A 22,641-nucleotide genomic window follows, 5' to 3' on the forward strand; every position below is an offset into this window, starting at 1 on the left:
GACCCTGGAAGCCTGTGCAGGGATGTAGAACTGTGATATTAGTTGCTTGGTGAAGTGTGAGCAGTCAAGCTGAGGAGTTGCAGATTCATTTAGTTACAACTGAATGGACATGAAATGGTTTCTCTGTTGGGACAAATACCCTAGGTACTAGAAAACAAGATGCTGGAAGCCCTACTTAAAATTGGAGCCAAAAGAAAAAGCTGAGGTTTAGTGTAGTTTTGTAGGTATTTCATTAAACTAAAAAATTTCCAAAGGAGGCTGAAGTTACCTGATTTTTTTGCAAGGTTGTATGTTTTCCAAATCCAACAAGTGTAGCAGTCCTCCCAAACATTCAACTTCAGTGTCCCAAACTCCAGCCCTGGTTCATAGATCACCACAGATGTCATCTTATTACATTTAAAATTGGAGTAAATAACCTTCTAAGGTTACAGACAAATAAATTATGTTAAGGAAGAACATGACAAGAAAACTGGTGGTGAGCATGATTATTTTATTAATACTTGAAAAATGAAGATATGGTGAAGGGATTTCTTGTCACTGTTTTAAATAATCCACTTTAGTTTCAAATTTGGTAATTAAACACGTCTTTTAAGCTGTTTTAGAAACATGCTGCAGAGGATGGTGGTTTAGTCTAGATGTTAGATGGCTGCACTATAGCCTGAAGTAATAACTTAAGCTATCATATTTTTCAGATTGATTGGCAAGTCAGTTTGGATGTTTGTGTCAAACATAATGGCATTTTGTGCTTATACAGGATTACAGAACTTGACTAAAATTGGCACTTGGGCTTTGGGAATAGGATGATATTGGAGTCTGCTCATAGTGCATAATCACCACATTCCTAGCTGTAAATGTTCTGTGTCTGTAAGATTTTCCTAAACTTTGTTTAAAATTATTTTCCATCAGTGTGACTTTGCTTAAGTACAGTTTATTTTGCTTGTAATTTTTTTTGCCAGAATTCATCATTCTGGTAAAGTCTTTACTGTCCTGCTATTGAAAAACGTTACGATGTGTGATTTCTAGGTTGTAAATGTGGATATGCCCATTACTGATGACTTGGAGCTCCAGAAGTACTCAAAGGTATGACTTACATGATGGTTTCCTTCATGGTATATGTTGGCAGAGTAATCCTAGGAGGGCATGACACAATTCTAGATTTATCTGTTTCAGTCATTTGGTGGCTTTGTGGCTCTATCTTACTTTTCCATACAAAGTGTGCCAACATTCTGAACTGGTCCTATACCTTTTTGTAGCATAGGCAAATGAACCTTTTAACACCCCTTTCTTATCCCTCCTCCCAAAAAAAAAAAAGGCCCCTAAACCCAAACCATGTGTATAAGCATCAAATTTTGGGGTATGTAGTTGCATTGAAATTCAGTTGTTGAAAGCCACTACAGAATGGAGCAGAGGTTGGAACTCTGCTAACAATGTTGTCATCCTGCAGAGGAGTTTGCCACAGTGATCCTGGCTCAGGGGTGGGGAGGACCATCTAACCAAAATGGTCAGAACTGAACTTAATTTCACTCTTCTGAGACTTCCGAGAGATTTTCAAGGTGTCTATGTTAATATGGTGCAAAGGAGATCTGTGGAGATGATTCATTTACATGCTTGTGGGGGTGTCTCAGTGGAGAAGGGCCATGAACTCCTAATCAGACATGAGTGTGAGGGAATGTTGAGGGCAATGAATTGCTCCTTTTACATGAATATCTAGAATTAATTTGGAAGCAGAAGGACAGTCAGCATTTCAACTTAAGTAATAAAAAGCCAGAAATCAACCAAACCAAAGGAGCAGATACTGCTGCTCATCTCTTCTCCTCAGGTTGCCATGATTTCTGCTGTCTTGTCTGGGTACTGTGTCAGTTTTATACTAGCCTTCCATTAACAGATCTAAGACACTAATAGTTGGAGGCTCCCTAGAGAAAAATTCCAGATTAAGGAGGTCCACTGGGAAAGAGCTAACACAAAATCAGGCATTTCACCTTGCAGAAACAAGGATGCCAGTATTATTAGCTATTTGCAGGGGACACTTCATGGATATTTCTCCTGCCTCAGTGTAGCTCCTAAAGGAGTGAGACAGCTGACTGCGAGAGAAGTTTTTGTGGGGATTATAAAATTTTTTTTTCAGTTTTGTTGAAAACTGCCCTGGTTTACACTGGGACAGAATCCCAAGCCTGCCTGTGGTCTGCAGGCCATTAGCAGGTTGGAATCAGGGCAGCTGACCCAAGCTGGCTGCAGGTGGATCCCAGACCATAAACATCATGTTCAGTATAAAGGGGGAAGTTTGCTGAGAACAAGGGGGTGTCCTGACCCTTTTCCTGCTCCCGAGGACTGCCCTCCCATTTGCTGTGACCACTGTGCATTTACTGGGCTGAATATAACTTTGTTTGCTTTATACTGTCTTTGGTATCAGTTTGGCTGTTTCATTAAATCCATTTTTATTTCAATCCATGAGTCTCCTCTCCTTTTCCTGATCCCCATTCCTGTCTGGAAAGGGGAAGCAACTGCTGCAGTTTAGCCCCAGATATGTGTTAAAGGAAGACAAGCCTTTTGGTTAGGATAGACTTCAGGTGGTACTTTTTTTCTGCATTTTTTCCAGTATGCTAACCCTGTTTAAGAATACAGTTCAGATTGCCTTTTCCCCCAGAGAACAGATGGGGGTTTTTTAATTTGTGCAAATATTTTATATAGAGAAATTATGGACAGATGATGTCAGTATGAAGACTTAATCTTACTGTGTGCTTAGTTTAATTTGAGCTACTGACTCTTATTTGTGTTTATATTGTGGTTGATAAAGATATAGACATTCTCAGCCATACTTACCTTTTGGCAGCTATTACCCATCCACACGCTGAGATTAGGAGTTGAGCTTGACACGTTTGATGGACATCATTATATATCATCCATTGCTTCAGATGGTCCAGCTGCAACACTTGGTCTTCTGCAATTGGAGGATGAACTTCTGGAGGTAAAAACCAAAACACCCCTCACCTCCAAAACAAAAGGGATATATTTCCTGTTTGCTTAGCCTTCTTAAAAATGCTTGTATTAAATTCTAGTTTGGCTGCTGTGTGTGTTCGTAGTAGTATTCAAGAGTGGGTTGTGGAAGTAGTTGGAGTAGTGCTTTGGAAGCCACATTAATTTCCTTCACTGATTCATTCCTCCTCTATGGACAAAATGTCAAATACTTGTGACCTTTTAGTGAATTCATGAGTTTTTTTAAATTAATTTTTAGCATGAGTACCAAGAGTTACAAGGGCAGAGATAATATTTGTGTTGCATGTATTTCTACCTCTGGTCCTTTAGCTCAGTCTTTTGAGCAGTTTGACATCAGCTTTTGTGGTGGATAATCTTTCTTAACATTTGTCACCCCTAAAAAATTTACAGCAGTCTCAGGCATAGTGGTTCCACTTATGCATGATAACTTGCTTGCTGAGTGTTGGAAGACATTTGTGTGTATGAGCTGGTACATCAGTTTGTTTAAATATGTATAAAGAGGTATTGGGGCAGCTTTGATGTTATCAGAATCAGACCAGACCTATTTGCTCAGGAGAAGTATTTATTTGGTAGTATTAAAACAATACCCATTTCCTGTGCATCCATGTATCTACCAGCATCTCATCCTGCAAGTGAAAAGACTTAATTTCTTGTTGAATACCCACTCTTTGTGGAATATTTAGAATTTGAACCTTTTTTTTTTGTGGATGCAAAGAACATTTAATTGACATCAATGGGAACAGAATTAGGCCTTCTGAAAGATTAATTTGTTAGGGGTACAGCTCTCTTGCTTGTACTTGTTGCTCACTCTTTAACATCAAAAATTCATACTGATACCACTAAGACCTAAAACATTTTTACTGCCTAATGGAGGAAATCTTGATTCTTAAAGGAAGAGATTAATGGAATGCTGGAAGTGTTGCTTAAATTCTTTGGCCATTAAAGAAAAAATGGTACACAAAAAACAATAATGCAGTGCTCTAGAGTAACTTGGGAAACTCTAATTGTATATATTTAGCATGTTTTTGTATTACTGTGTACTTATAATTAAGTTCACAGATCTGTCCAGACCTAGTGAGCATAAATTTTTTTTAAAAAAAAAAAAAAAAACAAAATAAAAGTGTGCTCCAGGGCTAAAGCTATATATGCCAGGCTTAACCCAGAGTATGTTTTTGCAGCCAAGTTATAAAACGCCTTAAGTAGGGGTTTGCAATGGAAAAAGTGACAGCCCATTCCCCAGACCAGCAGCTCTACCTGGGCCTGATACAGCCGGGATTAAAATGTGATCAGCAAGGGATTTTTTTCAATATATAGTGTGGTTGAATGTTGATTATTCTTAATGGCGTGTTTGAGTTATGATAGAAAGCATGGTATTTTCTTCCTCCCCTTTCCCCCTCGATTTTAGCTAATTTCATTGTGTTCTTTTTTAGGAGAAAATTGCTTCCTTGTGTCCTAGTTTTGTTATAACATTTCCCTCACTCCTACCTGGTGGCACAACTAACTAGAGTGGGGTGGTGAATGAGTGGGGTGTTGAGCACCTTGTGTGTTTAGAGGCTGATTTCTGGCAGCTGCAAAAGAAGAAACAGGAGTCCCCAAGTCTGCCCTGGAGTGTGGGGTAGCTCTTCTCCATCCATCATGGTATTCTGAGAAGTGCTGGTAGCTTTCCACCACGCTGCCACTCTCAATGCATTAAAAAATCCTTATGCGTAGCTACTTCTGCGTAAATAATTAACTAATGGATTAGCCTGATAGCTCAGCAGTTGCTGTAATTCTTGCAGAAAAAAAAACATAGCAGTTTCTTACCATCTTGGAGGCCAGTTACAGAAAATGGTGGCTCAAGTGGATTGCTGTGTATTCTTGGACAACACTTGAGTCCCTCTAAAGAGCAAGGAGATCTGAGGAGTCTAAGTGGAGGCTCTGCCTCAAGCACACATGTTCAGAGGGGTGTACACATGTCATATATTTATGTGCCATATTTTCTAGGATTAAATGTGAGTTTGTCTACATTAACATTGCAGTTTGGGTTTGGAGTGAAATAATGAAGAGAATCTTCAGTTAGCCCCATTTAGTGTGCTTTGGTTCTTGCTGAACTCGATCTTAATGGTCTTTACCAACTTAAATGATTTGTGTGGTGAAGTGGACTTGGATGATGTGTACTGGATTATTAAAACAGTGGTTGCACTCCAGCAACTTTGGACATGTGGTCATGAGAGCAGACTTGAGGTACCCTGAAAGAAATCCCTGAAACACAGGAGGTGTCAGGATTGAGTCCATAGCATTGAGTTAAAGACCTGCTCTTTTGGGACTGCACTGCTTGCCAGCATAGGTGGTGATCACCTCTCCTACAGGGACAGGCTGAGAGAGCTGGTGCTGTTCAGCCTGGAGAAGAGAAGGCTCCAGGCAGACCTTGTGGTAGCCTTTCCAGTACCTGAAGAGGCCTACAGGAAAGCTGGGGAAGGTCTGTTCACAAGGGTGTGTAGTGACAGGACAAGGGGCAATGGTTTTGAACTAGAGCAAGGTAGATTTAGATTGGACATTAGGAAGAAGCTCTTTACTATGAGAGTAGTGAAACACTGGAAGAAGCTGCCCAGAGAGGTGGTGGAGGGCCCATCCCTGGAGACATTCAAGGTCAGGTTGGTTGTGGCTCTGACCAACCTGCTCTAGTTGCAGATGTCCCTCCTCACTGCATGGGGGTTGCACTAGATGAATTTTAAAGGTCCCTTCCAACCCAAAGCATACTCTGATTCTGTGATGTTCACATCTGTGACAGCTACTGATGTTTTGCTTTCTTCATGTGTCAGGACGGTGCAGGTGGATGTACCCTGTGATATTGCAGGTTATAAAGTACAGAAAACCACTCTGGTTGTTCTTTCCTGAGGAAGTACAACTGCAGTATCCCATTTTCAAAGCAGCATCACTGTATGTCTGTCTATCTATCTACTTTTTATTTTATAAAGTCTGTGGTTTAAAACATCCATTAACAATGGCCTTAGGGTCTTCTTGTTGTCCCTCAGGATCTAAAGCTTATGGATGGTAAGCTTTGACCCATGTCAGTTTTTCTGATTAATTGCTTACTGTAATTGGTTTCTTTTTAACTGTATAAACATTCTTGTGCATTTTCTGTAGGATCTATTTTAGTTTCAAACGTTTTGTTACATTTTAAACAACTGATAAAGCTGTGCAAGTTCTGACTTCACGTTTTTGGATCAAGGTCAAAATGTGTGTTTTCTTAAAATATTTTTAACTAAATTTTTATCTTTTTAATTCAAAAGCCTACACATAATGATGATAATAATAATAATAGATCCCCAGCAAAGAGGTGAGAATGAAATAACAATGGTAGGAAAGGTGCAGGCTGGCAAAAGCAGTGAACAGAAAACAAGTTAGAGGAAGGTGAGGAAAGCAGAAACATGATGTTGAAGAAAGTAGCTTCAGGACCTTGCAGGTGAGGTTTAAGTTATGCAGCAATGCAGGTGTACCTCAGGGGGAACTCCAGGCCTGTCAGCATGACCTCAGTGCCGGGGAAGACTATGGAATGGTTTATCCTGGGGGAGATTATGCAGCAAGTGTGGGAGAAGAGGGGGATCGGACCCAGCCGACATGGGTTCATGAAGGGCAAGTCCTGTTTGACCAGCCTGATCTCCTTCTAGGATCAGCTGACCCGTCTAGTGGATGAGGGAAAAGCAGTGGATGTGGTCTACCTGGACTTCAGGCAGGCACTTGACCCTGTTTCCCACAGCATTCTGCTGGAGAAGCTGGTGGCTCATGGCCTGAGCAGGTGGACTCTTGGCTGGGTTAAAACCTGGCTGGCTGGCCGAGCCCAGAGAGCTGTGAGGAATGGAGTTAAATCCCCTTGGTGACCACACACGAGTGGTGTCCCTCAGGGCTCGGTTTTGGGGCTGGTCTTGTTTAGTATCTTTATCAGTGACCTGGCTGAAGAGATTGAATGCACACTCAGTAAATTTGCAGATGACACAAAATTAAGTGGAAATGTTGATCTGCTGGAGGGTAGGAAGGCTCTGCAGAGGGGTCTGGACAGGCTGGAGCAATGGGCTGAGGTCAACGGGGTGAAGTTTAACAAGGCCAAGTGCCAGGTCCTGCCCTTGGGTCACAACAACCCCGGGGAAGCCTCCAGGCGTGGGAGGAGTGGCTGGAAAGGTGCCTGGTGGAGAAGGACCTGGAGGTGCTGGTGGACAGCCGGCTGAACAAGAGCCAGCAGTGTGCCCAGGTGGCCAAGAAGGCCAATGGCATCCTGGCCTGGATCAAAAATGGCATGACCAGCAGGAGCAGGGAGGTGATTGTGCCCCTGGACTTGACACTGGTGAGACTGAACCTTGAGTACTGGGGTCAGTTTTGGGCACCACAGAATAAAAAAGACATGGAGGTGCTGTAGCAGGTCGAGAGAAGGGTAGTGATGCTTGTGAGGGGGCTGGAAAACATGCCTTATGAGGACCAGCTGAGAGAACTGGGGTTATTTAGCCTAAAGAGGAGGCTGAGAGGAGACCGTATTGCTCTCTGCAACTACCTAAAGGAGGTTGTAGTGAGACTGGTGTTAGTCTCCTCTCCTGAAGTACTGATGATAAGATGAGGGGAAATGGAATCAAGTTGACGCAGGGAAGATTTCGATTAGATAATAGGAAGAATTTCTTCACCGAGAGAGTGGTCAGACACTGGAATGGGCTGCCCAGGGAGCTGGTGGAGTTGTCATCTCTGGAGGTGTTAAAAAACCAAGTAGATATGGTTAGGGAAATGTTGGAGGAAGGTTGGACTTGATTATCCTGAAGGTCCTTTCCAACCATGGTGGTTCTATTATTCAGAAGCATACAGTAAGAAAACTACGCAGGCTTTGCCAGAATCCTCAGGTAAAACTGGACTTTCTATTCAACGGGGAAGACATGTATGCAAAGAAATTTCGTAAAAGAATCTGTCTGATATTATTTTAATTCTCTTATTGTGGATGTATGTCTCCCCTTCTGTGCAGGTCAATGGGGTTGAGCTGTGCGGGAGGTCACGCCGTGAGGCAATCACTTTTCTAAAAGAGGTGCCACCCCCCTTTACCCTGGTTTGCTGTCGGCAGCTCTTTGATGATGGCAATGAGTCCCTTGTGGATGAACCCACCACGGGAGCTTCCCCTCCAGAGCAAAAGGTAGACTTCTCATGTCATTCTGTTGTGTAAAAGGACAGTGACTTTTTGAAAAAGTGCCTGTATTTCTGAGAAAGTCATTTAGCTTTCTAAAGACACTGGTTGGGTTTTTTTTTTTCCCTTTTACTGTTTGATCCAGACCACTTTTCAGTCTTAACATTTCCTAAAAGATATAGTCATATGAAGCAGTTTTGTATTAAATTGTCATATAAAGGTGCCTCAGCCATTCACTTTGGATTCATAAAGGGTAGCTGGTGTTTCAGTGAACGATGGTTCTTGTTTGCAACACGAGTACTTTTAGTACAGTTTGTACAGGCTGGTCATGAGAAACTTCATTGTACTATAAATACCAGGCAGGTAAATGGCCATGCTGACTATGGACACACATTCATCATTCTTACACTTAATAGGTGAGTGAGAACTCTGAATTATACTAAATCACATCCTTGCCACCATTAGCTGATTACTTCCATATTCTGAGTAGGTTTTTATAGAACTGGGAAAAAATGAACTTAATGTTTCTTTCCATTGCAGAAGCTTTAAAGTCTCAGACTAAAGCTTCACACTTGTCATGGTTGTTCCCATTATAAAAAATATTTACACCTTGACTTCTCATCCTTTTTGATCTAATTTCCTCAGAGGTGGAGAGTTAAACAAGAAATATGGATGTTTCATGGAAGAATGAGGTGTACAGTATTATGCCTTTTTGTAAAAGACCCTTTTTGTTGCAATAGCACTTGTTCCACTGTGCTTTTTGATGTTGAATTTTACCATGTGCAGCATGTTGGTTGAACATCTTTGCCATAAGGTGATATGAGTGAGCAGAGGTTGCCTTCTCCTTAGAGCAATCTCACAATATTTCTGCTTTCCTTTGTCAAGAGGACCAAGAACATGTGGAAGAAAAATTTCTTCCATTTCTGTCATGGCACTGCTCTGTATAATAGGCATATGTGTCCAAAGAAATAAAGTTAAATCATTGTGAAGTTAATGGTGCAAGACGTTTTTCCTGGGGTATCACACATTGATGTTTTGTAAAGATTGTATTCATAAAACAGCAGTAATATTAAAACACAAATTTATAGACAATGAAAGATGCCTTTTTGGAAGATATACATGAAGCTGTCCTTACCCAACAAAATTGGGTCACTATCCCTCTTTCTTTTATACCTTAGCCCAAAAATTGTGAAAGAAACTGCTTTTTCAGATGAGGTACTATTTGTATACTTACAGTATAAGATTTTTTTTTTTTTTTTCAAATTTAATGCTGCAAGTACCAGAAGTGCCTGATCACTTGGTCTTTCTATTAGCTGTCTGTGATTAAATCTTTTATGCTAAGATGTTTATTTTTCCTTTATGCCTCTAATGGGACAGTTGAAGTTCATCAGCTTGTAACAGGTTAGTAATATTATAACAACTAATTTGACTGATACATGAATATTTGTGTGCCAGGTTGGGTCCAAGGCTCAAAACACAGAGGCATAGTGCCAAGGGAGTATCCAAGGCAGCAAGCTGGAGAAAACTGAGATGCATAATGTTCCATGAAGTTGTAATTCCATAAAAGGTCATATTTTAGGGCATGTATGAGCTATTAATAATAAAAATATTGAGGGAATGGTGTGTGTAAAGAACTGGGAGAATAGTGTTTGAACTAGAGCTTTTGTTTTTCAGGTAAAACCAGAGGAAGACATTAATCCTGAGGAGGAAGAAGGGGAATTAGCATTATGGTCTCCTGAGGTGAAGGTTATTGAACTGGAGAAAGACAGAAATGGTTTAGGATTCAGCATTTTAGACTATCAGGTATATACTTTTTTGTGTAACTGAATACTAAAAATCCCTTTAATCTTGTATAGTCCCTTTAAAATGTTTTGTACTGGGTACTTGGGCCTACAATCTGTGTAGGGCAAAGTAATTTATTTTGAGGCCATCTCTATAAAGTATAGTGTAGGGCATGTTCTAAACCAGTCTGATTATCAGACGTGATAAAGTGCAAAATCTTCAATCAAACTCCACCTCATAACTCTGAGTTTAATGGCTAAATGTTGGCAGGAGGTTGGGTTTTGTTTTAACTTGAAATGACTTTTCAACTATGAGTGTGGTATTGCAACATCATTTCCTATGTACCCAACTTAATGAGTCTTTTGCTTTTTCTCCCCTCACTGCCTCAAATCACCTTTAATTTATAGAGTGTAGGCCCATGCTGACACGTGGTTTGTGGTCCCACTCAAGTCATGGAAAGATTCACTCAGGCTTTGAACTGGGCCATGAAGAGCAGAGTCTGCAGAGGTAGCTTCATCAGGACTGGCCTTCACAGTCCAAAGGGAACACTGGGGCTGACAAGTGAATTGGTCTTGCAAAACAAGTTTCTGTAAACACAGATTTGCTTTAATACATCTATTTAATTTATTAGTATAAAAATAGAGATTGAAGAATCTAGTTAAGAGTGGTTCTGTTATGCTTTTCTGCTTGAGATATTAAACCAATATGCCAGAGATACAGGTAGAACAGGTAGGGGGGAAGTTAGCTTTCAAAAGTAATTCATAGCTTAAAACATGATTTCTCCAAGAAGAACCATTTTGGGGTAGATTATACACTTGATTTCTAAGGAGTTTAACAATTAACAGACAAACCTATAACTGGGGGGCAAATTCTACTACAATTAATGAGGCCTCCTTTCAAAACTATTGGTTTCAATTCAGGATGTAGAAACTCTTAAAATCTGTAGTCAGAAAAATTTTCTTCATGTTTCTAGTCAACGTGAGGTATTTTTAAACCTCTAGCAATCATATTTATAAGGAAATAAAATAGCTGGATCACTCTGTAATAATATACACATCACATCTGAATTCTGCCTAAAACGTCGTCGTGTAATAAAATGTGTTCAACTGTTGTGCATAAACGTCAAGTAACATAAAATTCTCTTTTTGATACAATAAGGCATGAATTGGGAATGAATGAGAATAAAAAATATCTGAAGTATTATGCAAACCCATTAATTCTATATTTTTACCCGTGTGATTTAAGATTGCTGAAAATAGATCCCGTTAGTCACTTTTGCTGACACATGTTGTGTCGCAGTGCCAGCTTTACTGTAGAGTTGCTAGGAGTCTTTACAGAGCAGTAACACACAGATTTGCTTTTAAGTTCTCATATAATCAGAATTAATGAAGGCTTTAATAACAGGCTTTTTATTTACTTATTCGCAGATGCAAATACACGAGCGATGTTGTGGTACTTTCAGCTAAATTTAAATACATTCTAATCAGTTCTAAATGAGTGGCAAACCACTTAATCTCAGATCTTTATAATTTCAAGATATTTATGTATAAAGTGTGCTCTTTTGTTTGGGATTTGCCTCTTAGATCTTTTACAGTTTTCATCATCTGCAGATTAATTTTTATAGAGAGATATTTGTGACTGTGTCTGTGTTTATGTAAATACATCCATCACATTCTGGAGTGCAGGGCAAAGAAAATAAATAATTGTCCGTGCTAGATTGCAGGCAGGGGAAAAAAAAAAAACCAAGTATGTGGTTCCTGGGAACAGAAAAGCAGATTTGCTGAGAAGCACAAAATTACAGTGAAGTGTTTAATTTGGGCTTAAAGGACCTGGAGACATAACTCTGTTTTTTACATTTCTTTTTTGGAAATTTACTGTTCTTTAAGATATTGGAAATTTGGTTGGTTGTTTTTTAGGTGCATGCCCTTTGTTTTGCAAGAAAAGATTCAAGCCTTATAATGGCAAGTGACACTCCTTGCACGAGATACCCACTGTTGATTTTGTTCTTCTTGAGTAATCAGATGGGGGTTTCTATTATTTTATTTTATTTTATTTTTGAATGAAGATGGGTATTCATGTGGCCTAGCTCCATGGATCAGTGCATCAGTGAGAGACCAGCCTTTTTAGGCTCCTGTTAGTGTTGTTGGAGGTAGGCTGGGCAGCAAAACACCTTTTAAGAGGTGATTCTGGGCAGAAGGCCTGTTGGTGGTGGTCATAATTACATACCTAAGGACTGGCTCTCTCTCAAACCAGCAATGCACTAACATTACTGCAGTACCCACGTGCACCAGCCCATTTTGGTGGCTTCTTGTGAGGGGCTTGTGACTTATCTGCAATATTTCAGACATGCTGCTCGTACAGGCGTGTTTGTGACAGTGAGCCATGCCAGATGCACCACTGGAAGAATGCTAAGCAATTAGAGACCAGGCTGCTTAAAGGGCTGTGGAAGTTTCTTCCTACTGCTCTCCTTTCATATTTGGTATCTGTTTTGAAGCACAGGGCTTTTTACCTTTCCATCTTAGTTTTGATTGTAGAATTAGACATGGCGCTGAATGCTCTCAGGGTGTATAATTTATAATATTTGTCATTTTGTTTTCTCAAAGCTGACTACATACTTGGCATAAAGGGTCTTGTGCCTCAGTTGTCTGAAACACTGTGCTTCCTAAGGCAGGCTCTGAAAAAAAGTGTTAATAAAAACTCTTTAAGAGGTAGAATAGGAACCTGAGTACATAGAAAACTGAATGCTGAGATCAAGAAAATATTACACTAGTATATTAATTTTTAATGGACTGTCTTTCTAATAATGTTTCATCTATCAAATAAATGATAAGCCTATCCCAAGTGACTCGCAGGGTATTCCCAGAAATGTACAAGCATAATTCCAATGCCTATATATTTTAATGAACTAATTACAAATTAATTATACCAATTACGCATAATCAATAGCATTGCTACTTTTTTCTGTGTTTTCTTTTGTCTGTCTTTAGGGATTTAGAAGGCAGCTCTCTTTTAAGCATCTCTTTTTAATAAGCTCCTCTTGGAAGGCCTGTACACATTCCTAAAAATTTGGGATACCCTTAGAGAAATAGCTGTGCCCTCTTTGCACAATGATTTGTAATTACCTGGTAGGAAATCTCCAATCTTTGAGACTGCTGCTCTGCCAGCAGGGTCAGTACTTGGCGAGAGGGGAGGGGGCTGGGGAGGCTGCTCTGGTGTGTCCCTGAAACAATCGGTTTCACTCGACTTTCTTTTTCCCCTCCCGGTGTGATGGCTTATTGAAATAAGAAACACTGAAGAGGTCTTACAATGAAACCTTCTGTGTATTTTTCTATTGTCACCACTGTGTTGGGATCTTGTCAAAGCTCTTAGGCCAGGCATTGCTTTCTCTTGATAATGCTCTGGTGAAAGGCCTGTGGAAGGAGAGGCTCAGTGTGCCGCGCTCCCTGCAGCTGATAACACATGGAGCTCAGCAGAGGCCCAAGGAGCAGCCTGGCCATGCTCACCATTCTATCTCCAGCAGGGACCTTGCCCCCCTTCTGGCCATTAAAAAGGTGTGCTGTTCGGTCTTCTGGCCAACTTCTCCCTGAAGCAATATACTCTCCCTCCCTTAATTTCCTTGTAATTTCAGTTGGAGAAGTTGCTCTCTTTTCCACCTCCTAACTAACTTTTATGTAGTGTTGCTGGCACAGTTAGCGGCAAGTACGTTTTGATGGCGAATGGGGGACCCAGTATGCTGTTTGGAGAGTGCTTTGGGATCATCTGAGATGCAGGGGGCTGTGGTGAGCATATTTATTGTGCTTTGTCAATAGACGTGCGAGTATCCAGCTTGACAGTAACTTTGTCTAGCCTGAAGCTAAACCTCCAAGCCAGCAAGTCAAGAGCTAAGCCATTGTTATTGAGACCAATCAGTTTTCTTAGAAAGAAATTAAAATGGATGAGGGCATGGTATGTCATCAGGTTAAAATAGAGGAGAAGGGCTCTATAAAAACCATGGTGATCCCAGGGCGTTAGAGCAAGAAGAAAGAAAAATCATACAAGGTGAAGACTTCCAGAGGAAAAGAAGAGATCACAATAGTATAAAAGGTACTTTGAGTGGCCCTGAAACAGTGACCCTTTACTAAAGACCTGATGCATGCAGCCCAACAGATTCTGTCTGTGATGTTCTACAGAATTATTGGAAAAACCACAGGTAGCTGAATTGCAGATTTCTCGAGGCAGTATTGACCAGAAGGTAACTTGAATGGTCTGATGAGCTTTTATCAAATTAAACAAAAAGCTGAATAGACTTTATGTGGAGCTTAATTTACTGTGCTTTGAAGTCAGGGTATTTTAAAGCAGCTGTTCTAAAGTGTGTGAAACTGGAGAGGGCAAGGGTTGAAACAGAAAGGGTTGACATTTTACATAGCTCTTAGGAATGCCTGTAAGATGCTGTTTCTCTCCATCTCTGCTTGAGAGGTGAGTCCCCCATGCCCAGCTGCTTTTGCACAGTACCTAGCTGCCCTATAGACCTGCGGGGCTGTAGAAGCTCATAGGCAAATCTGCTGCAAGAGGATGTAAATACCTACACATCCATGGAAGCAGTAACAGGCATTTCAGCACTGTTAGGAGCTTCATGTTACCCAGAACTGAAACAGCATGAGGTGTGCCTGGGTCAGTGGTCAAGGGGGTTCAGACCATAGTCGAGCAACAGGGACTCCACAGCCACCTTATTCCTGGCCTGATCTTTATTATCACCAGCAGCTTTTTCTTGCTGTTCAACGTTGAACTGAAGCCTTTTCTGCTGCACATTCAGTAGGTTATGTTTTGTCCTTCTCCCAGGGAGCATGGGAAACAATTGTTTTCTTTTTTATAACAAAATCACTGCATAGTCATTCACAGCAGGAAGTGAAGCAATTTAAGTGTCTCCAAATATCTTTCCTCTTTTCTTTACGCCCCAAACAAACAGGCTCCAGATGTAGACTTACAAAAAAAGCAAACTGATTTCTTATTTGTAGAAGGTAGTGTTCAACTAGATAATATTTTAAGTTTGTTTTTTTTTTTTTAATTTCTTGGGCTGTTCAACAGTGAGATGCAGGCTGGAATGCTTTGACTTGTTGCTGGCTAAACGTTTGCCCTCTTGTGATGATTCGAGCTTTGTCTGTCTTGTGATCAGTTTGTTATGAACAAAGAAGGATATTCACGTCCTTGTTAAGCACATTTTCACCTGGTCATGTGATGGAAACCTGTAGCTTACTGGCAAAAGCTGCACAGCTATATTAAAAAGCAGTTTTACAATGGCTATCAGCTTGGTACTGGGAAAACTGATAAAGGCAGTTTTTCTCCCATCTCTACAACCCATCCACATTCATTAACATCAAAGTTCCATAAGCCTCAGTACCAACTGTGTTGGTACTCATCTCACGGAGGATTTGCTTCTCTCCCCCTATGGGAAAGTTCTGCATCCTTTAAATCATATTAAGCTGCTGCATTTGTAAAATAATTCTTAATAGTGTGTCATGAATTGAATTCAGTGTAGCTTTTTGAAAAAATTCTCTTGGAGTTTAGCTTAAATACTACTTTTCAGGACTGAAGAGATGGTGAATGCAATCAAGCAAATTCCTGGTAAAGTTTCTAGGGCGTTCATGATTAGTGGTTTCCAAAACCTCAGTGCAGCAGTACTAAAAGCATTGGGAGACCAGAAACCACTTTAATAAGAAATCAAAGAGACTGTGTATCTCAGCATAAGGTACAGACAGATACACAAGAATGGCTTCCTGAGGTGGGGAACTGGAGAACGTGGATGCAGGAAGTCACGTTAGGGCTCTGATATGCCCTGACTGCAGGCTTGGGGGAGGCATCGGGCTGACCCCAGGTGGGAAGTGAGGAGGGAATCTCATGCACAGAGAGCAGTGGCATATCCTAGGGGCAGCCCTACTGTCTTTTGTCAGCTTCAGCAGCCAGAGTTCTGGACTATACCTGAGTTTGCAGGGAAACTGGAGCATTACTGAGAACATCTGTTTTTCCTTGGTTTGTCACATATCCTTGAAATAAATGCTAAGCAGTATTATTATTAACCTTTAGAAATGTTTTCCCTATTCCCCCAAATTCTACAATCTGGTTGTTCTTTTTCATTTCCTGCTAGGAAGAATAGCTTTTAATAAAAACAAAAAACCCCAAACCAAAGAAATTCATTATTATTCCACAGATGTCTTCTGCCTGCAAGAGAAGGCGAGAATTTAAAGGGACAAAACTGTAGCTAGATTTTCTGTTCACCACTTGGCAAATCTCAGCCAGGGTAAGATAATGCAGATAAGACGAGAGGAAACCATGCAACTGTGTGCTGCTTATCTAAAAGCTGCCCCAGTCTTTCAGTTAGCACGTGGAAACAGTGGAGCAATGGACATGTAAAAGCTCAACCCAGACAGCTCCGGATCTGTTCTGAACCGATGAGATTTGAGGTACTGATGGATAAGTATGAAGAATTCTGAAGAGTGGTGGAACTTATGGGATATTGTTTTCTTAAAACCTCACCAAATCTAAATAGTACTGTTGTACTTGGAGTTTTTCTGTCTGTTCTCACTGTGTTTGCAGTGGCCTTAAAATTCACAGCACCCTTTTTGCCTACCCTTCTGTCTTCTCCACCATCCATATTGTTGCAAGTCTTCTTTGGGCCAGGTCACTGTTTACAGATCCTTGTTGCAAAATACAGCTTATCCTGTCCTATCTCTTCTTTTTTTTTTCTGCAGCTTTTTCATTAGGAAATCTTCCATAATTCACACATTTGCTGGTTATGATGCAAGCTGTCCATGCAGAGAGCTCTGGTTTGTTTGAAAACACATCCTGCAGTTCCACAGACAGTTAACAGAGTTGAGGTCAGCACACCAAACTGGTGGAACTGCTACCTGGGCTGTCATGGTGGATTTTTAGTTCAGGGATTATTTGAATTTGAAAGCTGATCAAACCCAGAATATGTGTTAAGACCACTGACTGTAGGTTATATAGGTGATACCACTTATATTTTTTCCTCTGGCTTGTTGGTGTTGTTTTTTTCTTTTTGCTTTTCCCACACATCTCTGTCCCTTCTTTATCTCATCACACAGTGTCTTTCCTCCATTTCCTTATGAGTTCAGGGTTTTCTTTTTTGCTTATCTCTGTGGCTTTTCCCTGTAGTCAGCATTCAGTATGTTTTTTTTCTGGAGCTGGAAAGTATAAGATATTAAGAGAGTCTAATGAATGTGATCCCTGTGACTTTAGCTCTGTTGAGAGCAAATATGAAAGGCAGATGAAACTGTGGGCTGATTGAGAAGTTTGATAAATTAAAAGATAGTGACATGCACCTGAGTCCACTGCACAGTGACACGTTCAAAACTGCCAGAGTCAGTGCCTATCTTTGATCTTTTCATTCGAGAACAGCAGCAGTGCCTAAGATCTTTCTCTTTTGATCATTCCCTGGGGGCACGTTGGTCCCAGCGATGTGCTTCGTGTCCCTCCTGTGCGGCAGAGGAGCAGGGACTGTGTGCTGCTTGCCAGCTCTGCCAGACCTGCCTGGGGTGGGGGAACTGCTGGCCACCATGCTCATTCTTGCTGTAGAAGCCTGATATGACTTCAGATCCCAGATGATGAAAGCCCGGGGTGGGAAACCCATTGTGCCACCTACTCTTATTTTGCTGTTCTCTCGCCTCCTCTGGGTGTGGCTCTGTATGGTTGGTTTGTTTTTTTCTTTCTCTGTGAATTCCTGTTTCTTTGCTGACATTTCCCACCACAAAGTTTTGATTAATGCTGGCTGCGGGCTAGAGCTTCTGAAATTCATTGCCTTATTCCCTCACTGCAGATCAATAAATACTTATGTTTTATTTCCAGTGCTTTGGCTTACATCACAGAAAAGTTCAACGTTCCTCCTTGAATACTGTTCTGTATTTAAGTTTGTATTACTTCAGCACATCAGCCCGTAGTTTATTTCTTTGGAACAGCCAGAGGCTGTGCCTTGTGGAGTTTTCTTCCTAAGCAGTCCTGCTGAGTGCAACCTAATGCAAGTGGAAGAGGTGGAAACAAACGTTAAACACTTTGAATTTTGGTCTGATGGCACATGCAGTGGATCTAACAAAAACTAGTTGAGCGCTTTCTCGGGGATGTTTTTTTTTAGGCTTCGGGGTACCTTTGGAAGTTTCTGTGGCAAACTCCTATAAATATGTTGGAGCGATAGAACAGGAGGTTTGGACAATGAGTCTCCATCCTAAATTGAGGCCACCTTAAGGAGGAAGTTGGCCCTCACTCAGAGCTGGCTTTTTCATGTCTTCCACTTCTGTTGGGAAGTACTTAGTGCCTTTGGAAAGGCTGCACGTTGTTTCTCGCCCTTGACTCTTGCATCCCATGGGCATCTTTGGTGCATACGTGGAGGGTGGCTCTGCAAAGGAGACGAGTGGCACGTGACAGAGTGAGAGCCTGAATGAGTATTTTGAGTCATTTCACAGCACTGAGCACACAGGTATATCACTCTGTGCAGTTCTGCCATCGTTCCACACAACAGCAAGAGGAACATGAAATGTGTTGGGTCCTCTTCCTTGTTGACAAGTGTATGCTCCTCGCACAGTATGCCACAGTGCTGTGCCTGAGAGTCTTTCAGTCTGGTATCTTACTTGCAAACTGGAGAAGTTTTAAATATGGATATGTATGTTAGACCTGGAAGTGGTCCCATGCAAAATGTAATGAAGCTGGGCTGCTCTGACCTCTGAGCTCTAACATGTGTTTGTTTTGGCTCTCCAGCAAAAACCTGCAGTATACAAATTGGCACTTGTAAAATTGTTCAGATAAATCAAAATTGGTATAGGGAAAAAAGTTTCAAACTGTTTCTTTTGGGATCCTTTGCCATGCTATTTTTGATGTGTGTTTTCAGAGGAGTGTTTTTGTGGCAGCAGGCAGTTTGTTGCCTGAAGAAAGCTAAAATATTCTAGGAAGTCAGGCTAGCTGAATTTAGATTTTAAGTGATGCCAAAACTAATATAGCCTGTAACTAAGTGAGAGTGACTTTGCACAGTAAATGTCAGTCACCCGCAGCTTTGTCTTGCATTTTCATATGAGCCTTTAAAAAAGGAAAACACAAACAAAACCCCAGAAAACGTGGTAGCTGCTTACATCCAATCGAGTCCAGCCACAGTCTACAGCATAGGAGAGGGAGGCTGCTCCTCATCCTCTGCACCCAGCGAGGCTTCTCCTGGGGCTGGACAGATGGGGCTGGACCTGGCAGAGCATGAAACATCTCCAGCCGTGCTGGAGCTGGGCTGGCCTGGAGTGCCCTCTCTTGGCTGCTTCAGAAACCTCGGGGTTTGGTGAGGTCGGGGAAAGTCAGTCGGTTGTTGTTAGCATTTTAATTTTCCAGTGTGATGGACCTCTGGGAGCTACCTGAGTGTGAGTCTTTGGTGCCTGTGACAAGTCACCATCCCTGGAGGGATTTCAGGGACCTATAGATGTGGTGCTGAGGGACATGGTTTAATAGTGCCTTGGCAGTGCCAGCTTAACCGTTGGACTTGATGATCTTAAAGGTCTCTTCCAACCAAAACCCAATTCTATGATTCTAAATTTGAATCCCTCTCTTGAAGCCGTGCTAAATTCACATACTCCAGCGGCATGGCATAGAGGACTCTGTTAACCTGGTGCTCGTGGGACTCTTAACATTTTAGCAGAGCTCAGGTTTTTAAGAGACTTCATGCTGCTCCGAATCCAGGATCCCAGAGGCAGCAACTGCCACGGCCCCTGCTTGACTCTGCACTGCTAAATGAATCCAGAACAAATGAGGCTCTGAAAATAAGAAGAAAAATTTGACACCTGGAGTCCAGGAAACATTTGTGGATTTTTGATGAGGAGCAGTAGGGGGGAAGGGAAAACCTATGGTTTAACGTAGTTAAATATATGGTGTGCTAAGTATGAATAAATTGTGAGTATTTTAAACAAGCTCATATATTCTATGGCTGGCTTCAGCACAAAGGAATAGACAACAGCTACAACATACTAGCTCCTCAAAGGGTTACCTGGAGGCCAGCATCCTGGGCTGCTGCTGGTGCAGGACAGTGGTCAGCTCCCATCCTTCATACAACTAGCAAACTTTGTAACATCTAATTCTTTTCTGAAAAAAAAATGAATTTCTCTCAGTGCTTGTGAGTTAAGGGGTTTTGGCTCCTGATAGACACCCTTTGCAGTTTGATTCCTTTCCTTACTGCCCGCAAATGATTCGTATCAAGGAATCCTGCAGTAAACTGAAGTTCAAGTTCCTCATTAAATGCACCAAGCCCAGTTCATGCCCATTTTAGGATGACCAGATTGCACAGTGGTGTCCTGTGCACCCTCCCTCTGCTGTAATGCACAGAAAGTAATGTAATAATTTCTTGAAGTGTTGAAGCTGAGTCACTTCTGTATTCCGGCCGAGTACCATTATGGCAACATCTTAGCTCTGGGACTGGGGGGGGGGGAGTTGCTTCCCAGGCTGTAAACTCCATCCAAGCAAATGAGCCTTTCACTTTAAATCAGAGACCAAAATCCTGTCCTGACTGCTCCTGACTAAATATCACTATTATCTGGCTTCATGGGAGCCAAGTAAAATGAATCAAGAGCCTTAGGGTAGGTGTACAGTAGCAGTTAGTGCTGTTTAGTAACCTCCAGTGACTCAAGCTGGTCTGTTAACAGTGAGGTGGCCCCCAAGTCCAGCAGGGCACCGTGGGAGTGCAGTTGGTTTCTGCAGTTAGTACAGAAGGTAAGAGTCTGCTTTCTAGCCTGCTGCTAGCACTGCTGCCTTTTCAAAACAAGGCAACAACCCACACAGTCCAGTTCTACTCGCTGTTTACAAAATGTGCATGTGAATTCAGGGTTTGCTGTATTGCTTTAGCGGGTGGTGCCGTTCTGGGTATATTTAGGGTTGAGCATAAAGCGTAAGGCAAGGGTTCCAAAAAGCATTGTTCCTTTTGTGTCAGTAGGAAAAGCACAGTGCCATCCAGGGTTTGCAATCCCCTTCGTGTTAAGTTATGGATCATAGTATTAATTCCTTGAAATTCTGCAGGTCTGTGTTTTCTTGTGTGGCTTTTGGGGCATTCCTCGTGGCAGTTGCCTTGGGATCCACAGGCACCAGCGACGAACACTCGGGGTTGTACAGCTCTGCTGGAGCTGCTGGCTGAGCCCTGGCACCATACAGTTTATGCTGCTCTTCTCTTCCTGTACAATAGCTCCCTCTGCTTGAAAGCAGCAGTGTAATTACAGCCCCGGTTTGATGGTTTTTAATGAGGGCCCCTTCTTTAAGAAGATTTCTGCTGCTGCTCTCCACGAAGCAATGGCAATCGGTGCCTCACTCTCGGGTGTGAGAGTGCTCTGCTGCTCTCCAGACTTTACTGCACGGGAGCTGTGCATGTTTGCAGGAACTCTTATCCTCATTCTGAGCATGAGGATTAAAGCTAGTCAAAACACTTTTCCAGCTAAACTGTCTCTTACCAAAGCACAATGATTTATTGAAGCCAAAAAATGGTTTGGTTTCAGTGAAAACTTCAGTTGAAACAGGACTGTTTCTCTTCAGAAATGTGGTAGTTAGGCCACTGACCTTGAATATCTGCATAGAAGCTGCTAATGGTGAGATTCCCATGTCATTCTTAAGTAGTTCTGATCTGGAACCCAGAAAAGAGAAGCTTTGGTTCAGACAGAGCAGGGATTTGAACCTTGTTCTCCCACATTCTCAGCCAGAGCCATAATTACTGGGCCAGTCATTCACGTGCAAATTTTTGTCAGCTCATCTGCATCAGTAAGGATGAGTGCTGGTTTTGTTTTGTTCATTTTTTTATCAATATAGCTAAGCCAGCAAAAGTCATATTATAAAAGCTGTCGTGTCAGCAAAGGTGTAGTTTTGCTGAGAGAGCGTTCAGCCATTTAGGGAACCAGCATAAACCTGGCTTGCCATGGCAAGATGAGCCCACGATAGGAAAACTTGCTGGTTTAGTTCTATTAGCAAAGCCTTCCTAGTGTGAGCTGTGCTTTACTTGCTCAAAAATGATTGTCTCAACACAATCTGGGTTTTACAAAGAAGACCAAGAAATTCTTTTCATTTTTATTTTGCGTTGGAGCAAACCCTTAAACTAAAAAACCTCACAAGTCTGTGTCAAATGGAGTGTTTGTTCTGTGGTCAGCTGTCATCGGGATGGTTCGGCACTGTTGGCAAGGGCAGGCAAAGCTGACTCTCTACACAAAGGGCAGCAGGAACTTTACACGTTCAAAAAATGGAACAGTCTTAAAGCAAAACATCTTTTTTGGGGGGGGAGGGGGGCAGGGGGTGATATCTTGGAATCCTTTGCATTCTCTTGGCCTGTCTGCATTTGGGTTTGTTTTGTTTCTAAATATTTCTGAACGTGATGCTTCCCCTTGGCACCGTGTGAGGCAGGTCTGAGCAGGCCCAGCCGGGCACCGCCAGCGTCTGGGCACGGGCTCAGGAGCCAGGACACCACAGCACGGGTCTTCAGTACCAAGCCATGATATTCCTGAGGAAGCCTCTTCTCTACAGTTCAGATAGCCAGGGTTTGGGAAGAGCATAAAACGGACAGATTAAGCAGTGGAACAGGGGAGAATTATTAGGAGTCCGTATTTATTTGAATTCAGCCTCAGCAGGGCTTTTCCTCTTCAACTCGCATTTCAGTTCTCTAATTTCAGCCATTTGCAGATATCGAATTCACTCCCTCATATGTTTGCACATACCTTAAAAAAAAAAAAAAACATTCCCCTAGA

The 22,641-nt window shown here is 41.8% G+C and overlaps 1 protein-coding gene across 1 annotated transcript in view; it reads left to right on the plus strand.

Moving 5' to 3' along the window:
- Window positions 1–22,641, plus strand: part of INADL (InaD-like (Drosophila)) — a gene marked incomplete at its 3' end in the record, with an annotated part of 64,782 nt that overhangs the window by 24,887 nt on the left and 17,254 nt on the right. The window contains exons 14-17 of the mRNA XM_008936916.1: window positions 1,024–1,080; window positions 2,831–2,965; window positions 7,976–8,140; window positions 9,806–9,934. Coding sequence (XP_008935164.1) covers window positions 1,024–1,080; window positions 2,831–2,965; window positions 7,976–8,140; window positions 9,806–9,934 — 486 coding nt within the window. The remainder of the gene's footprint in view (window positions 1–1,023; window positions 1,081–2,830; window positions 2,966–7,975; window positions 8,141–9,805; window positions 9,935–22,641) is intronic.

The sequence above is a fragment of the Merops nubicus genome, unplaced genomic scaffold (assembly GCF_000691845.1).
Source record: "Merops nubicus isolate BGI_N331 unplaced genomic scaffold, ASM69184v1 scaffold4023, whole genome shotgun sequence".
NCBI classification, from domain to species: Eukaryota; Metazoa; Chordata; class Aves; order Coraciiformes; family Meropidae; genus Merops; species Merops nubicus.